Genomic DNA, 16,468 nt, shown 5'->3' with positions numbered 1-16,468 from the left:
TATTTTTCTCTTGTATTTAGACAGGGATATGCCTGCGTAGCTGCCTAGTTTAAGGCTCTTGCCATTTTCCATGTGACCCAGCGGGAGAATGTGTCATTGTGGCAGGATTTGGGAAATGACAGGAAGAAGTCCACTGTCTTGTTGTCCACACGTATGAGTGTCAGTGTCTCCATAACTGTCATTGTCAGTGTGTGTGTGTGTGTGTGTGTGTGTGTGTGTGTGTGTGTGTGTGTGTGTGCATGTGCGTGCATGTGTGCGTCTCCTGCCAAATCATTGCAAATTATCATCAATCTGGGGTAATGAGGTCAGTTCAGTGGCTGAAATGTAAAATTGATGTGTTTTCATATGGAAGGAAAAAAAAAATGCGGAAAAAATTAATGGTGAGGACGTTTTGTTTAGATTTGCCCAGGAATGGATTTATTTTGTGTGTGTGTGTGTCTGTGTGTGTGTGTGTGGGGGGCATTTTATGACCGTTCATCATCAGATATTACCATCGGTTTACAGCAGTTCTTATCAATAATGGAATTGATGTACCACAATTCTTCACAATACGTATTCATTATCTATCCATTATCCAAAATGAATAGTGTAATGGTGTCATGGTGAAAAAAAAAAGTTCATGTTGGTTGCGCTCAACAAGGATGAATATTTTGAGAATAATAGTTGGACTTTGACTCGAGGGAGTAATGGAGTGGCTGTTGCTGCTGTGGAAATAGTCCCACTTGTGGAAATAAGCCCTCACGGTTGCCGTAGAGTTGTTGACAAAGCATTTATTCTTTTGTAAACGACAAGGTGCACTCCTCCCTCAGGGCTGCCCACTTTCCACCGTGAAGCCCCTCCGAATAGCATTTTCCTGATCGACAGGAAGTGAGAAAACGAGACATGAAACGCCAAACGACACGGGGACTCACTTAATGTCGACGCGGGCGAGGACGCGGAGGGAAACGGGGGGGAAAAAACAAAACAAAACGCCAGAATGTAATGAGAGAAAGCGAGAGAATCCCAGAGTAACGGAGAGCGCCGTGGCCCCTCGATGTCACACCATCAAAGTGTGATTTTTCAAGGATCGCCATGGCAACGCCGAAGGCTTTACCACGGGCCGGCCATATGCAGAGCGGCGCGCGTTCACACGTGCATGTGAGACACGTGCATGAAACACACACACACGCGCACACACACACAACACACACACACATACATACACACACACACACACAAACACACTGCACACGCGTGGCTCAATAAACTGTCGTTGGAATGAGCGGATATTAAATCAAAGAAGACGGCGGAAGGGACGACACGTAAGATTCCTCTTTAAACGAACGCGCCGTGGAAGCGTTGTCAGAGCGACGCTACGTAGTGGGGCAAAAGTCAAGGAAAAAGAAGAGCGAGCAACAAATAAAAGAAGAATAAGAATCACATAAAAGCATTCCGAAACACCTATTGTGAAGCGTTACCGTTGGCATCGCGGCATTGGAAAACTGTACTTTGCATCCACAGGGTGTATTATGCAACCGAGCAGTTACTGATATAGAAAGTAAAAGGACCATTTAAATTCCTCCATCCATATATCTCCAACCCTCCTACATGGAGCGACCCCTCCGCCCGCGAGCCGCTTAATTATCTGCGGATGCTATTTCGGGGACGGCGCCGGCTCTACTGAAGTAAAAACTCACTATATAGAGAACAGAATCACATAAATACTTGTTCTTGAAATGCATATGACACAAATGAGCGGTCATTCCATACTGAAAATGAAATGGTTAAAGAAATAACTCATTTATATCAGAGAACATTAAGAGGAATGCTGTAGAGAGAAAATGTACGATTACGAATGAGTGCATTTAACGACAGGTAAGGGGTTTTGGCTTTTTTGTTTTTTTCCCAACGTGGATTTGAAAATCATCCCGAAAACAAAACCCTCTTTCTCCACCTCTCTCCTTCCTCCTCCAGCCCCCGGATAAGGAAGGAGGTCTGCCCAAGCAGGTGGGCAACAAGACGGAGTGCGGCCTCCTGGGGCTGGTGTTGGACCTGAAGCGGGACTACCAGCCCATCAGGAACCAGATCCCCGAGGAGAAGCTCTACAAGGTCTACACCTTCAACTCGGCCAGGAAGTCCATGAGCACCGTGGTCAAGCTGCCGGACGGAAGCTTCCGCATGTACAGCAAGGGAGCCTCCGAGATCGTCCTCAAGAAGTGAGTGTCGGGCGTCTTCGCAGCGCTCCCACGGTGCTGCCGCGGCGCGTTTAATGGGAGTCATCCGTTGTCGCTCAGCCGCTGGCGATGCTCGATTCTGATTGGTCGACAGTGGCGATGAGCGGTCATTTATTTCTCAATAATGGTCGACGGCTTTTGAAAGTGGCCGTTGCCGCCGTGTATCGTAACCCTACCCTACCCAGGTAAATCATATGTACGGCAACATTTTTGCTGAAGCTCTTAAACTAGACAAACTTTTTGTGAAATAATTTCAAATAAGTCTTCCATCTCAATTCATTCTTTTATTTAGCAAGTAGCCGTGTGATAAGCGGGATAACGTGCAGCCAGTCGGCCATGATCAAAACCCGCCCCCAGCTGAGTCACCGTGCGACCGAGTCTCTTTTACCCCTTCACTTCAAATCAAAGATCAAATAAGTTTGACGTGTATTGTGTTCACAGAACTCCCGCGGCGCCGCTGAATAATTAACGTCGTTTGCGCCCCCCCCTCCGCTCCGCCTGTGATGTTAACCTTTCCCCCCCCCCCCTTCCCGTCCCGCGCCGCCGCCAGGTGTAACCGCATCCTGAACGAGGTGGGCGAGCCGCGGGTGTTCCGCCCGCGCGACAAGGACGAGATGGTCAAGAAGGTGATCGAGCCCATGGCGTGCAACGGCCTGCGGACCATCTGCGTGGCGTACCGGGACTTCCCCGGGGTGCCCGAGCCCGCCTGGGACGACGAGGCCGACATCCTCAGCGACCTCGTGGCCATCACTGTCATCGGAATAGAAGATCCCGTCCGCCCAGAGGTAGGAATAGGGTGGAAATCGAATCGAAATCGAACTTTATTCCTCAAACGTGCACGGTCGTGGAACAGCATGGTCGCCATTGTTGCTGGTGATGAAATGCTAAGACCTGGTAAGATGGTTCTAAATGAGGGTATTATATTCTGCTATATTCTCTCGTAGCTGTGGCGCAATATCCATCTCTATGCTGGTGACACCACGCTATCTTTTCACCATAAGATTGCAAAATGGATGGTATTCACAAGAACCCATGTTGCTTATTCCCATCCCTACTCTTTCTTCAGAGCTTCAAATTAAATCGGTGCAATAATATCAAACTTTTGCCGGATAGCAGCCTTCATAACTCCGGTGGAATACCTTTCATATCTATCGGTATAATTGTCTGTGGTTTTATGCACGTACACCTGTGTTTGATACAATTTAAGTTCAGGTCCGTCTTGCAAAACAGATTGTGACCTCAATGGGAATTCCCAATCAAATAGGGTCGATTAATCTGCTGCCACAAAGGAAAACAGCTGGAAAACAGTCTTCATCTCGATAATCTACTGATGATTTAACGAGCGCCCTTGATGATTTTAATGGAAATATTGATGTGTTTGATTCGTCAAAAAATCATTCCATCACACCATTGTGCTCATGAGGAGGTGTTTGGTGGGAGGAAGTTCATAGTCTAATGAATGTTAAGGATATCAAGAAATGGTATTCAGCAAAAAGATTCTGTTTAAATAACTGGAATGTGCAACTTTTGAGTACCTGTATAAAGTGGCTAAGCCTAAGTTAATGCTAACCAATAATTAATCTATTCATTAAATTATGTATTTTGTTAAAGTCATTATAAAATGAATAATAAGAAATATATAATAATAATAATAATAATAAATAATATAGTACAAATAATTCCAGCGATTAGCAGGTATTTGATAAAAATATGTCGTATTTTTCATGGTTCGTTGGGGTTTTAAATCAAAAGGGAAATTCAGAATTATTTGGTGTCGTCTGTCATTCCTTTATTTCAATACCACTATATGTGCTCATGATGTGTTCTGTTCACAATGTAGATCAGAAAATGAACACGTCTTTGTCTTTTCTAATTGGAATTTGCCTAATCAATGCAAGGATTCAAGTACATATTTTGTGTAGAATATGCCTAGAATTATTGTTGAATAAACGTATTGAGAATTATTACATAATAACTGGAATAACCCATTTAATTCAGGAATATAGTCAGGCAATTATCCTTGAGTGGAGTGGCTCTTGCTTTTTTTTTTTTCTTCAGTGCTTTTTAGTGCTGTTTATTATTCTAATTGTTTCTGAATATTTGTGAAAAAACAAACAAACAAAAAAAAAAAAACGACAAACCCCACCCCCACGCAAAAAAACAAATAAGGCTCATTTCTAGAAGGTATAATTCTTCCTGAGTTGCCAGAGCGACAGCAAGGAAACGACAGACGCTGAAGTCAATTAGATCCTTTATGACAACAGACTAAACAGGAGGCCGATCCGCTGCAGGGAGTTTGTCATTTCAAGCAGAACGATTCTGCGCAGCCAGTTTGTTTCCCAGCGCATGCGAGGGACACCAGCGATAAGGAGACGGGGCAGGAATCCGTGAGCGATGGGAGCTCTCTTGCCTCGCTCGACAGTTCCTCCCAGAACCTTGCAGGAAGGCGGGAAACGTAACCCGCCGCATTGCCCGGCTTTCTCCCATTTACCCGCTGCCTCCGCTCCCGTCGCTCCTTATCGCTCCGTCCCCTCGCCGCTCCCTCTGTCTTTCCGCGGCTTTGGCTCTCTCACCCACATCTGGTTTTCTCTTTCGCCTCGGCGGTGGGAGCCTTTTCCTTCGGTCGCTCTGCCTCGCTCTCTCTGAAGGCGAGTTACGTAAGGATACGAACGGACCTCGATAAGAGGGAAACAAAAAACGAAAAAAAAAAAAGAGCGATTAAAGGCGCCAGCCAAAATGAATGCCGTTCCCTTTAAACTGAACGCGCAAACATGCCAATGAACCACCAAACCTGCAAAGTGAAAATCTCTGCATGTCTGCTGAAAGGGGACGTTTGAAGTCTCACGGTTTCAGGGATGTTAACGACACGTCAGAGGCATTTACCGATTAGTCGTTGTTTTTTTGTGTGTTTTTTTACGATTCTAATGTAGACTTATCAGCTCATAAAACGCACTCGGTAATGCAAATGCTATATGGCTTGATTCACCCCAAAATGTATCTTAAGTTCTTGCATCTTAGGTTATTTTCCTAGATAGGCCTATTTTCCCATCGATTTGGATTTGCTTTTTCCACACTTAATCACCACGGCTGCGCTGTCCTTTCAGCAGCAAAATTGCGGAGATGGATGTTGGAAATTCTTTCTTTACTACGTTTTGAGCTGGGCCTATAGCCTACACCCATGTTTATTCAACAATTGTGTGACATTCAAAGCAATCACCCGTTATTATTGAAATAATTAAATGAGTTGTTTTACCGTCACGTCTGAAAATGAAACCATTTTGCGGAATCAACAAAGCATTTCTTCACGTGCATTTGCGAATGTAAACTAAAATAAATACATTAATCATAATTTATTAGATATTCAGCTATAAATAGGCTAGAGGACTCCGTGCTTTTACCCACACGTGACGGCGGTCTGACGTAGTGAGATGATGACAAAGCGGCGTCTGAAATGAAACCTCATTTCGCAACGCGGCTCATATGTGGAAAAATGATTCTGAGAAAGCCACACTCCTGCAGCCCACACCGCCACGTGCACACGCGCACTCTGCTTTGGAAAAAACAGTACCGTTCATTTTTAATTTTATTTCCAACATTTTGAATAGGCTATTCTGGTGTGGGGGTGGTGTGGTTTGAGCAGCCACATTTGTCCTGGGTCTAAGTAATTGGGGCCCAGGATCGGTGTGGCTGTACACCTGTTGCTCGTCGGTCGGTCTAAAGAGCAACAGGTTAAAACACCCATCCCCACACACACTCAGGAGAGGAGCCCTGTCTTGACGAGGGCTCCTCTCGCTATTGCCGAGCACCTTTTGCTCGTCAGACCAACCAACGAGCTACAGATTTGCAGCCACACTGGTCCTGGGCCCCAAATGACCCTAGACCCAGGTCAGGTGTGGCTGCTCAAACCACACCATCCCCACACCACAGCCGTAAACAGTAAAATCTTGGGAACATTAAAGAAAAAAAGAAAAAAATAAAGATTTTCCATTTTACTTGTGACTGTCGACACGGACAACCCGTCGACAGTCGGCCAGTTAGTCCACACATTTTATTTCATTTATTTTTGTGTTTGGCCCTTTGTAATAGATTAAAAATATATAAAATGTAAAAATATCATTAATATAGACTTTTTTAGATATACAATATTACAACTATTACATTTTCTTATTTATGTGCCGGAAAGTGACTTCCGATTGATGAAGCAAGCATGTCCTTCCCTCCATATCTTTTCATTGCCAACGCTATTTCTTCATCTCTTAAAGGAAACAATTGGGCTCAATGGTCAAAAGTGGTTAAAATATCCTTGTCACACCAGCTATCGCAGAGCTAAATTATGCAAATATATGTTTACTTGACACTCAAAGCCTCTTGGACAGAGGACCGAGTTACCGCGGGATCGGTCAAAATGATTTGTTCTGTATGGAAACAATGACCAGAAAACAGGCCCGTGGCCGAGCTCCATTCCCCTCCTCTTAGACTGCAGCGGTCTCTTGACATTTCCAATAGCCAGCGCCAAAACGCAGCGCACCGCACATCATTACATTACAGGGACATCTCTCCGAGCTTGTTAGCGGGGCAATTACTTCTATCAGCTAATATTGGAAAACAAGATCAAACGAGATGACTTTTCTTCCGTCGGGAAAGGTCACTCGGACCGGCAAACAAGTTTTGGGTTTTTTTCGCTTTGTTTTGTTTCGTTTCTTTATCAGCCTCCGGTTTCATCCACAAGATTAAGATCTTTGTTTAGCCGCCAAAAAGCTCTGCAGGGTCGGGAACGGAGCAAGGATGGACGGAGAGAATTTTTTATTTGGAAATTAAGACGAATGTGCACTAATGTGACTGTGCCTTGGTGACAGCGGGGCAGGAATGCATGGTCCAATTCCATTCTCTAGTCAACAGGTTGGAGAGGAGGGGTCAGGGTAAATTGAGTAGGAAAGAACCAGAGATAGGGGGAGAGAGAGAGAGAGAGAGAACGAGAGCAAGAACGAGACGGGAGGGGGAGAGTTGGGGCGGAAAAGGAAAGCGTGTAACAGGATCCACAGCGGGGAAACGAGAGCCTTGTTTTTTGTTAACCTCCTGTCCTCTGCCCTCCACCTTTCGCGGGTCAAGCTTTATTTTTAATAAGGTGCCTCCTCTACGCTTTCAAAAGGAAAGGGGAGGAGGCAAGAAAGCCAGAGATAGAGATAGATATATATAGAGATAGACAGACAGACAGACAGACAGACAGACAGACAGATAGATAGATAGATAGATAGATAGATAGATAGATAGATAGATAGATAGATAGATAGATAGATAGGCAGAGAGATAGAGATAGATAGGTGGATAGATAGATAGATAGACAGACAGACAGATATATAGAGATAGATAGATAGAGAGATAGATTGATAGATAGATAGATAGATAGATAGATAGATAGATAGATAGATAGATAGATAGGCAGAGAGATAGAGATAGATAGGTGGATAGATAGATAGATAGATAGATAGATAGATAGACAGACAGACAGATATATAGAGATAGATAGATAGAGAGATAGATTGATAGATAGATAGATAGATAGATAGATTGATTGATTGATAGATAGGTAGATGGAAAGGCAGGCAGAGGGAGCTATAGAAATTAAGAGCAATTGTAGAAAGATTGTAGGATATTATTATATTTATTATTATTATTATTATTATTATTATTATTATTATTATAGTATGGATGTAGATAATACAATGTAAAAAGTTCTAGTTTCCCTTTCACCTTCCCTTTCCATTGTACCCTCTTAACCTCTCAGGTTTTTCGGAGACATTGAGACACAGAGTTTAAATACTTAATAAGGAGAAAAAGAAATAATTAGCAAATTGCAGGATGGCATTGTATCACATTCCATGTGTTTACATTCTCAGCTCATTAATGATGTGATAGCCGCTGCCCACGCCCGCCGTATGGATTTCACCACGTGAGCCGCCCCCTCACTCTCTGAGCGCGGTACCAAATACTACGCTGCCGACGCCTGTGGTGCATAGTTGTGTGTGTGTGTGTGTGCGAGTGTGGGTGTGGGCGTGTGCGTGCGTGTGTGTGTTTGTACATTGTATTGCAGAATATGATTTGTGACCAAGGGTAACAGTGGACTTTCGGCTGGGATATTACCACCGCCTAACCTTGGCAGAGGTCTGATGCACTCCCTTACATGGGCTTCTGGGACTGAACACACACACACGCACGCACGCACACACACACACACACACACACACACACACACACACACACGCGTGTGTGAAAATATGTGTGTACTTGTATATGTGATGTCCCCAATGAATTGTTGTTTGGCAAAAAGGGAGAAAGCGCTGGTCTGGTCCCGATAGCCGATCGATGGGTTTTAATTTTCCAATTAAGACTCGTGAGATCCGTGAGGTAGCACCCCCCCTCTGGGCAGGGAGGGGGAGCGCACTTTGACCTTTATTCACACCCAGGGCTTGGACATTGGATTTGGACGGGTTGCAATTTGAGACAAAATTGGATGTTTTGGTTTTTTTTATTGGATTGGCTTGAAGGAGCTGAGATCTGAGAGCGTTTAGAGCCTGGAACTGGGCTTGGCTGTTGCTTTTTACTTGTTGATTATTGTTTTTTGGGTTTTTTCTGGGTTATTTTCAACATGCAATAATATAATTCAAGTGATGATGTCTGATACGGTCATATTAGGGAGCACTAGTGTGTTGCGAAGCGTCTGTTTGAAAAGAAGTGCTCGCCCACGCTGACCTTCACCAAGAAAAGAGAGTCCCATTTTTAAATTCCTTCATCTTTCTTCACGCTGGTTCTCCCTCAGAACAAATCAAACATTTTTATTTTTTTTACCCCAGACAATCTGATATTATATTATTCTCTGGATGCGAAAAGCTGGTGGAAAACATGTTATCGTGTTCTTTCGCTTCATAGACAATGGGGTTCGGGGAAGGGAATTATTTTGGTGCTTCATAAAATAACATGGAGATATAATGGAATAAGATGAATTTTAAGTCTCTGTATGGACGTCTGCATAGAAGGCTTTTGTATATTTTTGTGCTAATTAGATCTTGTTTGGGGTTGTTTTATAGAAAATCTAATCAAACAAAATCAATGGAATCAGGCGAGAGTCGAGTGAATGAAAGTCATCTTTATTGGTACTGACAATAAAAAACGAGCAAAACAAGAGCCAACGTTTTGGTGGCTTTTGCTTTTGCTTCATTACATGTGTATGGCAAAAATGTTACTCTGTAAAATGAAGAACAAGAACAAGAAGAAAATGAAAAATGAATATTCAAATCGATCAAATGATAATTAAAAAAATACAATAACAATAAAGTCAAATTCATGGGAAATAGCAGGTTTGCTTTCCACTGAACTTAATATTTTTACTTCATATTGTGAGGCGGCGCTGTCCCTCATTCCATGGGTTGGAACAGCAAGTACTTATTTGCACTGTGTATGCGTTTCCAGAAGTTGCGGGATATTGCTCAAATCTGCACGTGTCTGCTCTCGCCAATGGTTCGCTCCACCGGGTCACGCCGCCCTTGGAGAATAGTTTCATATAATTTCCTCCTTCAGGTTCCTGACGCCATCCGTAAGTGCCAGAGCGCCGGCATCACGGTGCGCATGGTGACCGGAGACAACATCAACACGGCGCGGGCCATCGCCATCAAGTGCGGCATCATCAACCCGGGAGAGGACTTCCTGTGCATCGATGGCAAGGAGTTCAACAGGAGGATCCGCAACGAGAAAGGAGAGGTAGAGACACGCATATGAGAAATATTTAAAAACAATTTCGAGTTATTCAAGGCTAAAAATTTGAGACCAAATATTTGGCAGAAACAATTTTGGAAAATGTTAATAGTTAATTCATTATAAATTATAATTAAATTATTTCTTCTTCTTATTATTATTATTATTATTATAATTATTGCTATTTGATTGCCCTCTATTATTGTAAAGCATGTATGAAAGGTGCCATACAAATAAAAGTTATTATTATGGGATTTTATTTTATACTGTATGTTTTTCACTTCCTGTGTAGTCATGTATTATTTTGTGGTGTTATTATGGTCTGGTAGAATGTTTTATCAAACACCGTGAGGCTGCATTGAGTTAACTTTGAAGTGGCTGGCTACTACGGTTGATCCAGCCGCCGGACGGCGCAAAGAGTCCGTAAGAATGTAGACGTAGTTCTGTCCGAAGGGAGGAACATGAAAAGAATTTCATGTGCTGAGAGAGACGAGGGAGCAGAGGCTGAGAAAAAAGACAAACTCTATCCTTCTGCCCGGGTGTGTGTTTGTGTGTGTGTGTGTGTGTGTGCGCGCGCTCTCAGGTGGAGCAGGAGCGAATGGACAAGGTCTGGCCTAAACTCCGGGTCCTGGCCCGATCTTCTCCCACTGACAAACACACTCTTGTCAAAGGTGAGTTTGTTTCAACGTCTTGTTACTGCTCAAGTGTCCGGGGTTGATAGTTCAGGCCTTCTGCATTGGACACACACACAGACACACACACGCACGCACACACACACACACACACACACACACACACACACACACACACACACACACACACACACACACACACACACACACACACACACACACACACACACACACACACACACAGCAACATAATCTGTTTTAATGGAGTGCTATCCTCACTCTCAGCTGTTGTGCAACAGTGTACTCAGTGTGTGTGTGTGTGTGTGTGTGTGTGTGTGTGTGTGTGTGTGTGTGTGTGTGTGTGTGTGTGTGTGTGTGTGTGTGTGTGTGTGTGTTTGCATGACAGGCATCATTGACAGCACCATGGTGGAGCAGAGACAGGTGGTCGCAGTGACAGGCGATGGGACCAACGACGGACCTGCTCTAAAAAAGGCTGATGTGGGCTTTGCCATGGTAGGCTGCCTATCTTTCTTTCTTTCTTTCTTTCTTTCTTTCTTTCTTTCTTTCTTTCTTTCTTTCTTCCTTATGATTAAACCAGGAGCTCCCCCTAGTGGTTATCAAAGTCTTCCCTGTTTGTCCTTGTGTGTTTCTTTCGTTCTGTGTGTGTGTGTGTGTGTGTGTGTGTGTGTGTGTGTGTGTGCGTGGGTGCGTGCGTGTCTTGTCTTGTCTTGTCTTTGGGGGGGAACATCCCCCAAGCCAGACTTTGTAGAGTGGAGTTGTCTCTGTGGGCTCTTCTGATGAAACGTTCAGACACCACTTCCCCTCTGCTCATAGTCCTGGAAATGATCCACTGGATTTGTTTGGGAACCACTTCCTCCATTCAAAGATAATAGAACATAATATAGTAAAATATAAGATAAGACTTTATTAATCAATGAGGGGGACATTCAGGTGTTGCAGCAGCAGAAGTTGACAGATCAGTGAAAATATAATAATATATGTAGTCAAATAAACAAAAGTTAACTGGGATTGAATCCTTATACAGCTGACTGTGGGCAGGTGGCGATTACACTAAAATACAGTACAAATAGCAACAGTATATAATATGAATATGCAAAAGCAGTGCTAGTAGATCTAGTAGTAAGTCGTGTGTTATAAAATGCTGGTGTAATTTATTATGTATATCTGTACTGCAAAAAAGAAAAAAAAATATATATATATGCAGCATGGTAAGATAGCGATAGCGTTTATCCTTTTTCTTGGATGAATTAAAACAAAAATGTCAAGTAAAGCTATTCTTTTTTTGACTATTTTGTAACAGGTGGTTTCAAGTTTGAAATCGGTGCTGTACCATAACTTTCAATCATTTTTATTTCTCTGTTTGAGGAATTTTCCGTTGCCGTGAAATTCCACATTCTCATTCTCATTTGCCCCCCTCTCCGTGTCCTCTTTTCCAGGGTATCGCCGGCACGGACGTGGCGAAGGAGGCGTCGGACATCATCCTGACCGACGACAACTTCAGCAGCATCGTCAAGGCCGTGATGTGGGGACGCAACGTCTACGACAGCATCTCCAAGTTCCTGCAGTTCCAGCTGACCGTCAACGTGGTGGCCGTCATCGTGGCCTTCACCGGGGCCTGCATCACACAGGTCAGGGGGACGATGACGGACGAGGGTAGCAATTCAGAGGATTCAACACATTTTCTGCATTTCTTTTGAAAGAAATCTCACATTTTTGCTCTCTTGCATAAGTGAGCGATTAGCCCACCATGTCCCTTATATATCACCTATTTGTAGGCACTTTGTAGATGATCTGTTTTTAATATATGTATGCCTGTAACCTTTAGAAAAATGAATCTGTTACAGTGTTTTTCTATTTATCTCCTGCCCCTGTCTTCTATTTTGAATCCATTCTTTTTTTTCGATCTATCTATCTATCTATCTATCGATCTATCTATCTATCTATCTATCTATCTATCTATTTCTAATTTGTCATTGATCTTTTTTAATTTATTCTTGCCCTCTGTAAAGCACTTTGTGGCAAAATATATATATATATATATATATATATATATATATATATATTCTTTACAGTGCCCTGTAAATAAAAAAAAAGTTGCAATTAAGCCAGCATTGGTTTACTTCGGAAAATTGGGACGCGTCATTTTCTGATTTTATCTTTGTTTTCCATCATTATTAGTTGTATACCAGGCAAGATGTTTGAATAGAATAGAATGGTGCATGGTACCTGGACTGTACATGCAACTCCACTGCAACCTTATGAGTCAGTGAGGGTCGGAGGGTAAAATAACGTTTCTTCCTACAGGACTCTCCCTTGAAGGCCGTGCAGATGCTTTGGGTCAACCTCATCATGGACACCTTTGCCTCCCTGGCCTTGGCCACCGAACCCCCCACGGAATCCCTGCTGAAGAGGAGGCCCTACGGCCGAAACAAGCCCCTCATCTCCAGCACCATGACCAAGAACATCCTGGGACACGGGGTCTACCAACTAGTCATCATCTTCACCTTGCTGTTCGCTGGTGTGTACCATCCAGTTGTTTGGTTTTAGATGTTCTGCTTTACTGGCATTTGGTACATACTATAAGTTCTCAAGGTCTCACTTTAATTATATTTTTCATTTTTTCGTCTGGATTATTTTCAGTATACTTTAGGATGCGCTGGGATCAATATATGAATGAGGTCACTCGGCGTTAACTTCACACTAATATCAGCTCAATTGATCCCCTGGCACCATCCCATAGGTGAGAAGATCTTTGACATCGACAGCGGCCGCAACGCTCCCCTCCACTCGCCTCCGTCCGAGCACTACACCATCATCTTCAACAGCTTCGTCATGATGCAGCTCTTCAACGAGATCAACGCTCGTAAAATCCACGGGGAGAGGAACGTGTTTCAAGGCATCAACAAGAACCCCATCTTCTACTCCATTGTGCTCGGCACCTTCGTTGTCCAGGTAAGTAACAATTTCATATAATATTAAGTGGGTTGTTTATTTTTTATACTGAGAGGACCATACTTGTGTCAAATTGAGTTTTAGTTTTTTTGTTATTCAGAATACACATTCCACATTGCGGACTATTTTCCTGATGATAGCTCACGTTTTTTGATTTTCCCTAATTTGGGGTTTTTGAAAAATTAAACAATATGAGAGAACTACCAAAAATCCTCTCCTGGTCCCACTGACAACTTAGGTAACACGTATGTAATATGTAATATGTGTTTTTGTCAAGGGTACTAAGTTTGGCCGCAATTTGTATCTGTTAATTCCATTTGAAAAGGAAGTGTGTAGAAGTCTATAATTTATACTACATAATACATATTATCTATTAGGTTAGGTTAGATGAGATACATACTTCATCCATCACATTTTTATATTTATTATAAAATAAAATAAAATAAAGATATATAAATATATACAATGATACCCATATGGTAAGTGTCAGAGGACTATGGGGAGACTGAAAATGCACAGTGACAGCATGTCAGTCCAGAAATTGAAATGATTATTTATTATTGATGAAAAAGTGACAACGGTGACATGATGGCCAACCAGCAAGAATGAAGTCGGCAGAAGTAATCAGTGCTATGGCGTGCTCATACTGATAATGTACTTATAGTCTAGAAAAATACAAGCTTTCCAGAAATCCACAGAAGAGGTGCCTTGGGCTTTTCCCCTTTTTTATTTCTCAACTTACATTTTATTTTATTTTTTATTTTTTTCTGACAGTTAATCATACTTGAGTCTGACTTGCGCTTTGTCTGTGTAGATTTTCATTGTGCAGTTTGGAGGGAAACCATTCAGCTGTCAACCGCTTGACATTGAAAAGTGGATGTGGTGTGTGTTCCTGGGAGTGGGAGAGCTCCTCTGGGGCCAGGTAATATCTACTTACCCACCTACCTATAGTATTTACCTACCTACCTATCTACCTACCCATCTACCTTTCCACCTATCTACCTACCTATCTACCTACCCATCTACCTTTCCACCTATCTACCTACCTATCTACCTACCCATCTACCTATCCACCTATCTACCTACCTATCTACCTACCCATCTACCTATCCACCTATCTACCTACCTATCTACCCACCCATCTACCTATCCACCTATCTATCGACCTACCAACCTACCCATCTTCCCACCTACCCATCTACCTATCTACCTACCTACCTACCGATCTACCTACCTACCTATCTACCTACCTATCTACCTATCCACCTATCTACCTACCTATCTACCTACCCCTCTACCTATCTACCTAGTGTGAAGGAAATTCTTCCGCAATGATCGGTGAGGTTAATATGCCCGCTACAAGAAGACAAAACTGAGAATATCCAAGATTATTTATTCTGCAGAATAAAGAGAAAGATTCAGTACTGCTCCAAAGCAGCGCTCGGATCAATCTAATATCACAGAGAGAGACAGGAGGCTTTATACAGAAGAAACAGGGTGTGCTTTGGGTTTGAGGTCTCCGACGAGTCTGCCCCCCCCCCCCACCCCCCCAACTGTCTTCCTGGGTGCTTCCCTGTTGAGTGTCCCTCATCTCTATAGAAGGTAAACAGGCCAAGTGTGATCAGCTTCTTTCATATTGGAATTGACATTGTAGGAGCAAAACATTTCTCTTTACATAACTCTGGGGGGTTCCTGGGGGGACAGACACAAATGTTTTAAAACCCCCTTTTGGAGGTAGAGGCCTTTGTCCTCATTCAAAATAGTTAATCATTTTTCCCTCACACTATCTACCTACCGATCTACCTACCCATCTACCTATCCACCTATCTATCAACCTACCCACCTACCCATCTACCCACCTACCCATCTACCTATCTACCTACCTACCTACCTATCTACCTACCTACCTACCTACCTATCTACCTACCTATCTACCTATCCACCTATCTACCTACCTATCTACCTACACATCTACCTATCCACCTATCTACCTACCTATCTACCTACCCATCTACCTATCCACCTATCTATCTACCTACCCACCTACCCATCTACCCATCTACCTATCTACCTACCTACCTACCTACCGATCTACCTACCTACCTATCTACCTACATATCTAACTACCTATCTACCTGCCTCCCTATCTACCTGCCTACCTATCAACCTACCTACCTATCCACCTACCTATCTACCTACATATCTACCTACCTACCTATCTACCTGCCTACCTATCTACCTGTCTACCTATCTACCTACCTACCTATCCACCTACCTATCTACCTACATATCTACCTGCCTACCTATCTACCTACCTACCTATCCATCTACCTATCTACCTACATATATACCTACCTACCTATCTACCTATCAACCTGCCTACCTATCTACCTGCCTACCTATCTACCTACCTGCTTTCCTCCCTACCAAGCTACTAACCTACCTATGTAAAGCTGCTTTCACACATGCACTGCACCCCTGTAATTATCTGGACATTACTGGGAGGAGATGTATGTGTGAACGCAAATGTCTGAATCATTTGGACCGGACATTACCAAGACTTAACCCAACCAGCACCCCGGTACAAAGTTGTGTAATGTCTGATTTATTATATATCAATGGCTTGACTCTTGTTTTCATCGACCAGGTAATGGCCACCATACCCAACAGCAGGTTGCGCTTCCTTCGGCGTGCCGGCCAGCTGAGCCAGAAAGACGAGCTGCCAGAGGAGGACGTGAATGAGGACAACGAGGAGATCGACCACGCCGAGCGGGAGCTGAGGAGAGGACAGATCCTCTGGTTCAGAGGACTCAATCGCATCCAGACTCAGGTGAGAACATGGAACACTCAGTCGGTTCACTCCCCGGTCAGGGTGTTTATTCCTTCTGTACAGAAAAACAG

The 16,468-nt window shown here is 43.2% G+C and overlaps 1 protein-coding gene across 7 annotated transcripts in view; it reads left to right on the top strand.

Annotated features, from left to right (window-relative positions):
• Positions 1 to 16,468, top strand: part of atp2b2 (ATPase plasma membrane Ca2+ transporting 2) — a gene marked incomplete at its 5' end in the record, with an annotated part of 65,826 nt that overhangs the window by 44,650 nt on the left and 4,708 nt on the right. For all 7 annotated transcript variants that reach the window (XM_080000172.1, XM_080000171.1, XM_080000170.1 and 4 more), the window contains 10 exons: positions 1,954 to 2,195; positions 2,764 to 2,998; positions 9,789 to 9,968; positions 10,546 to 10,633; positions 11,001 to 11,107; positions 12,052 to 12,243; positions 12,920 to 13,133; positions 13,356 to 13,567; positions 14,382 to 14,489; positions 16,215 to 16,397. In XM_080000172.1, coding sequence (XP_079856298.1) covers positions 1,954 to 2,195; positions 2,764 to 2,998; positions 9,789 to 9,968; positions 10,546 to 10,633; positions 11,001 to 11,107; positions 12,052 to 12,243; positions 12,920 to 13,133; positions 13,356 to 13,567; positions 14,382 to 14,489; positions 16,215 to 16,397 — 1,761 coding nt within the window. The remainder of the gene's footprint in view (positions 1 to 1,953; positions 2,196 to 2,763; positions 2,999 to 9,788; positions 9,969 to 10,545; positions 10,634 to 11,000; positions 11,108 to 12,051; positions 12,244 to 12,919; positions 13,134 to 13,355; positions 13,568 to 14,381; positions 14,490 to 16,214; positions 16,398 to 16,468) is intronic.

The sequence above is a fragment of the Zeus faber genome (genome assembly GCF_960531495.2).
Source record: "Zeus faber genome assembly, chromosome: 5".
Classification (NCBI taxonomy): Eukaryota; Metazoa; Chordata; class Actinopteri; order Zeiformes; family Zeidae; genus Zeus; species Zeus faber.
This window is presented reverse-complemented; position numbering and strand designations above follow the sequence as displayed.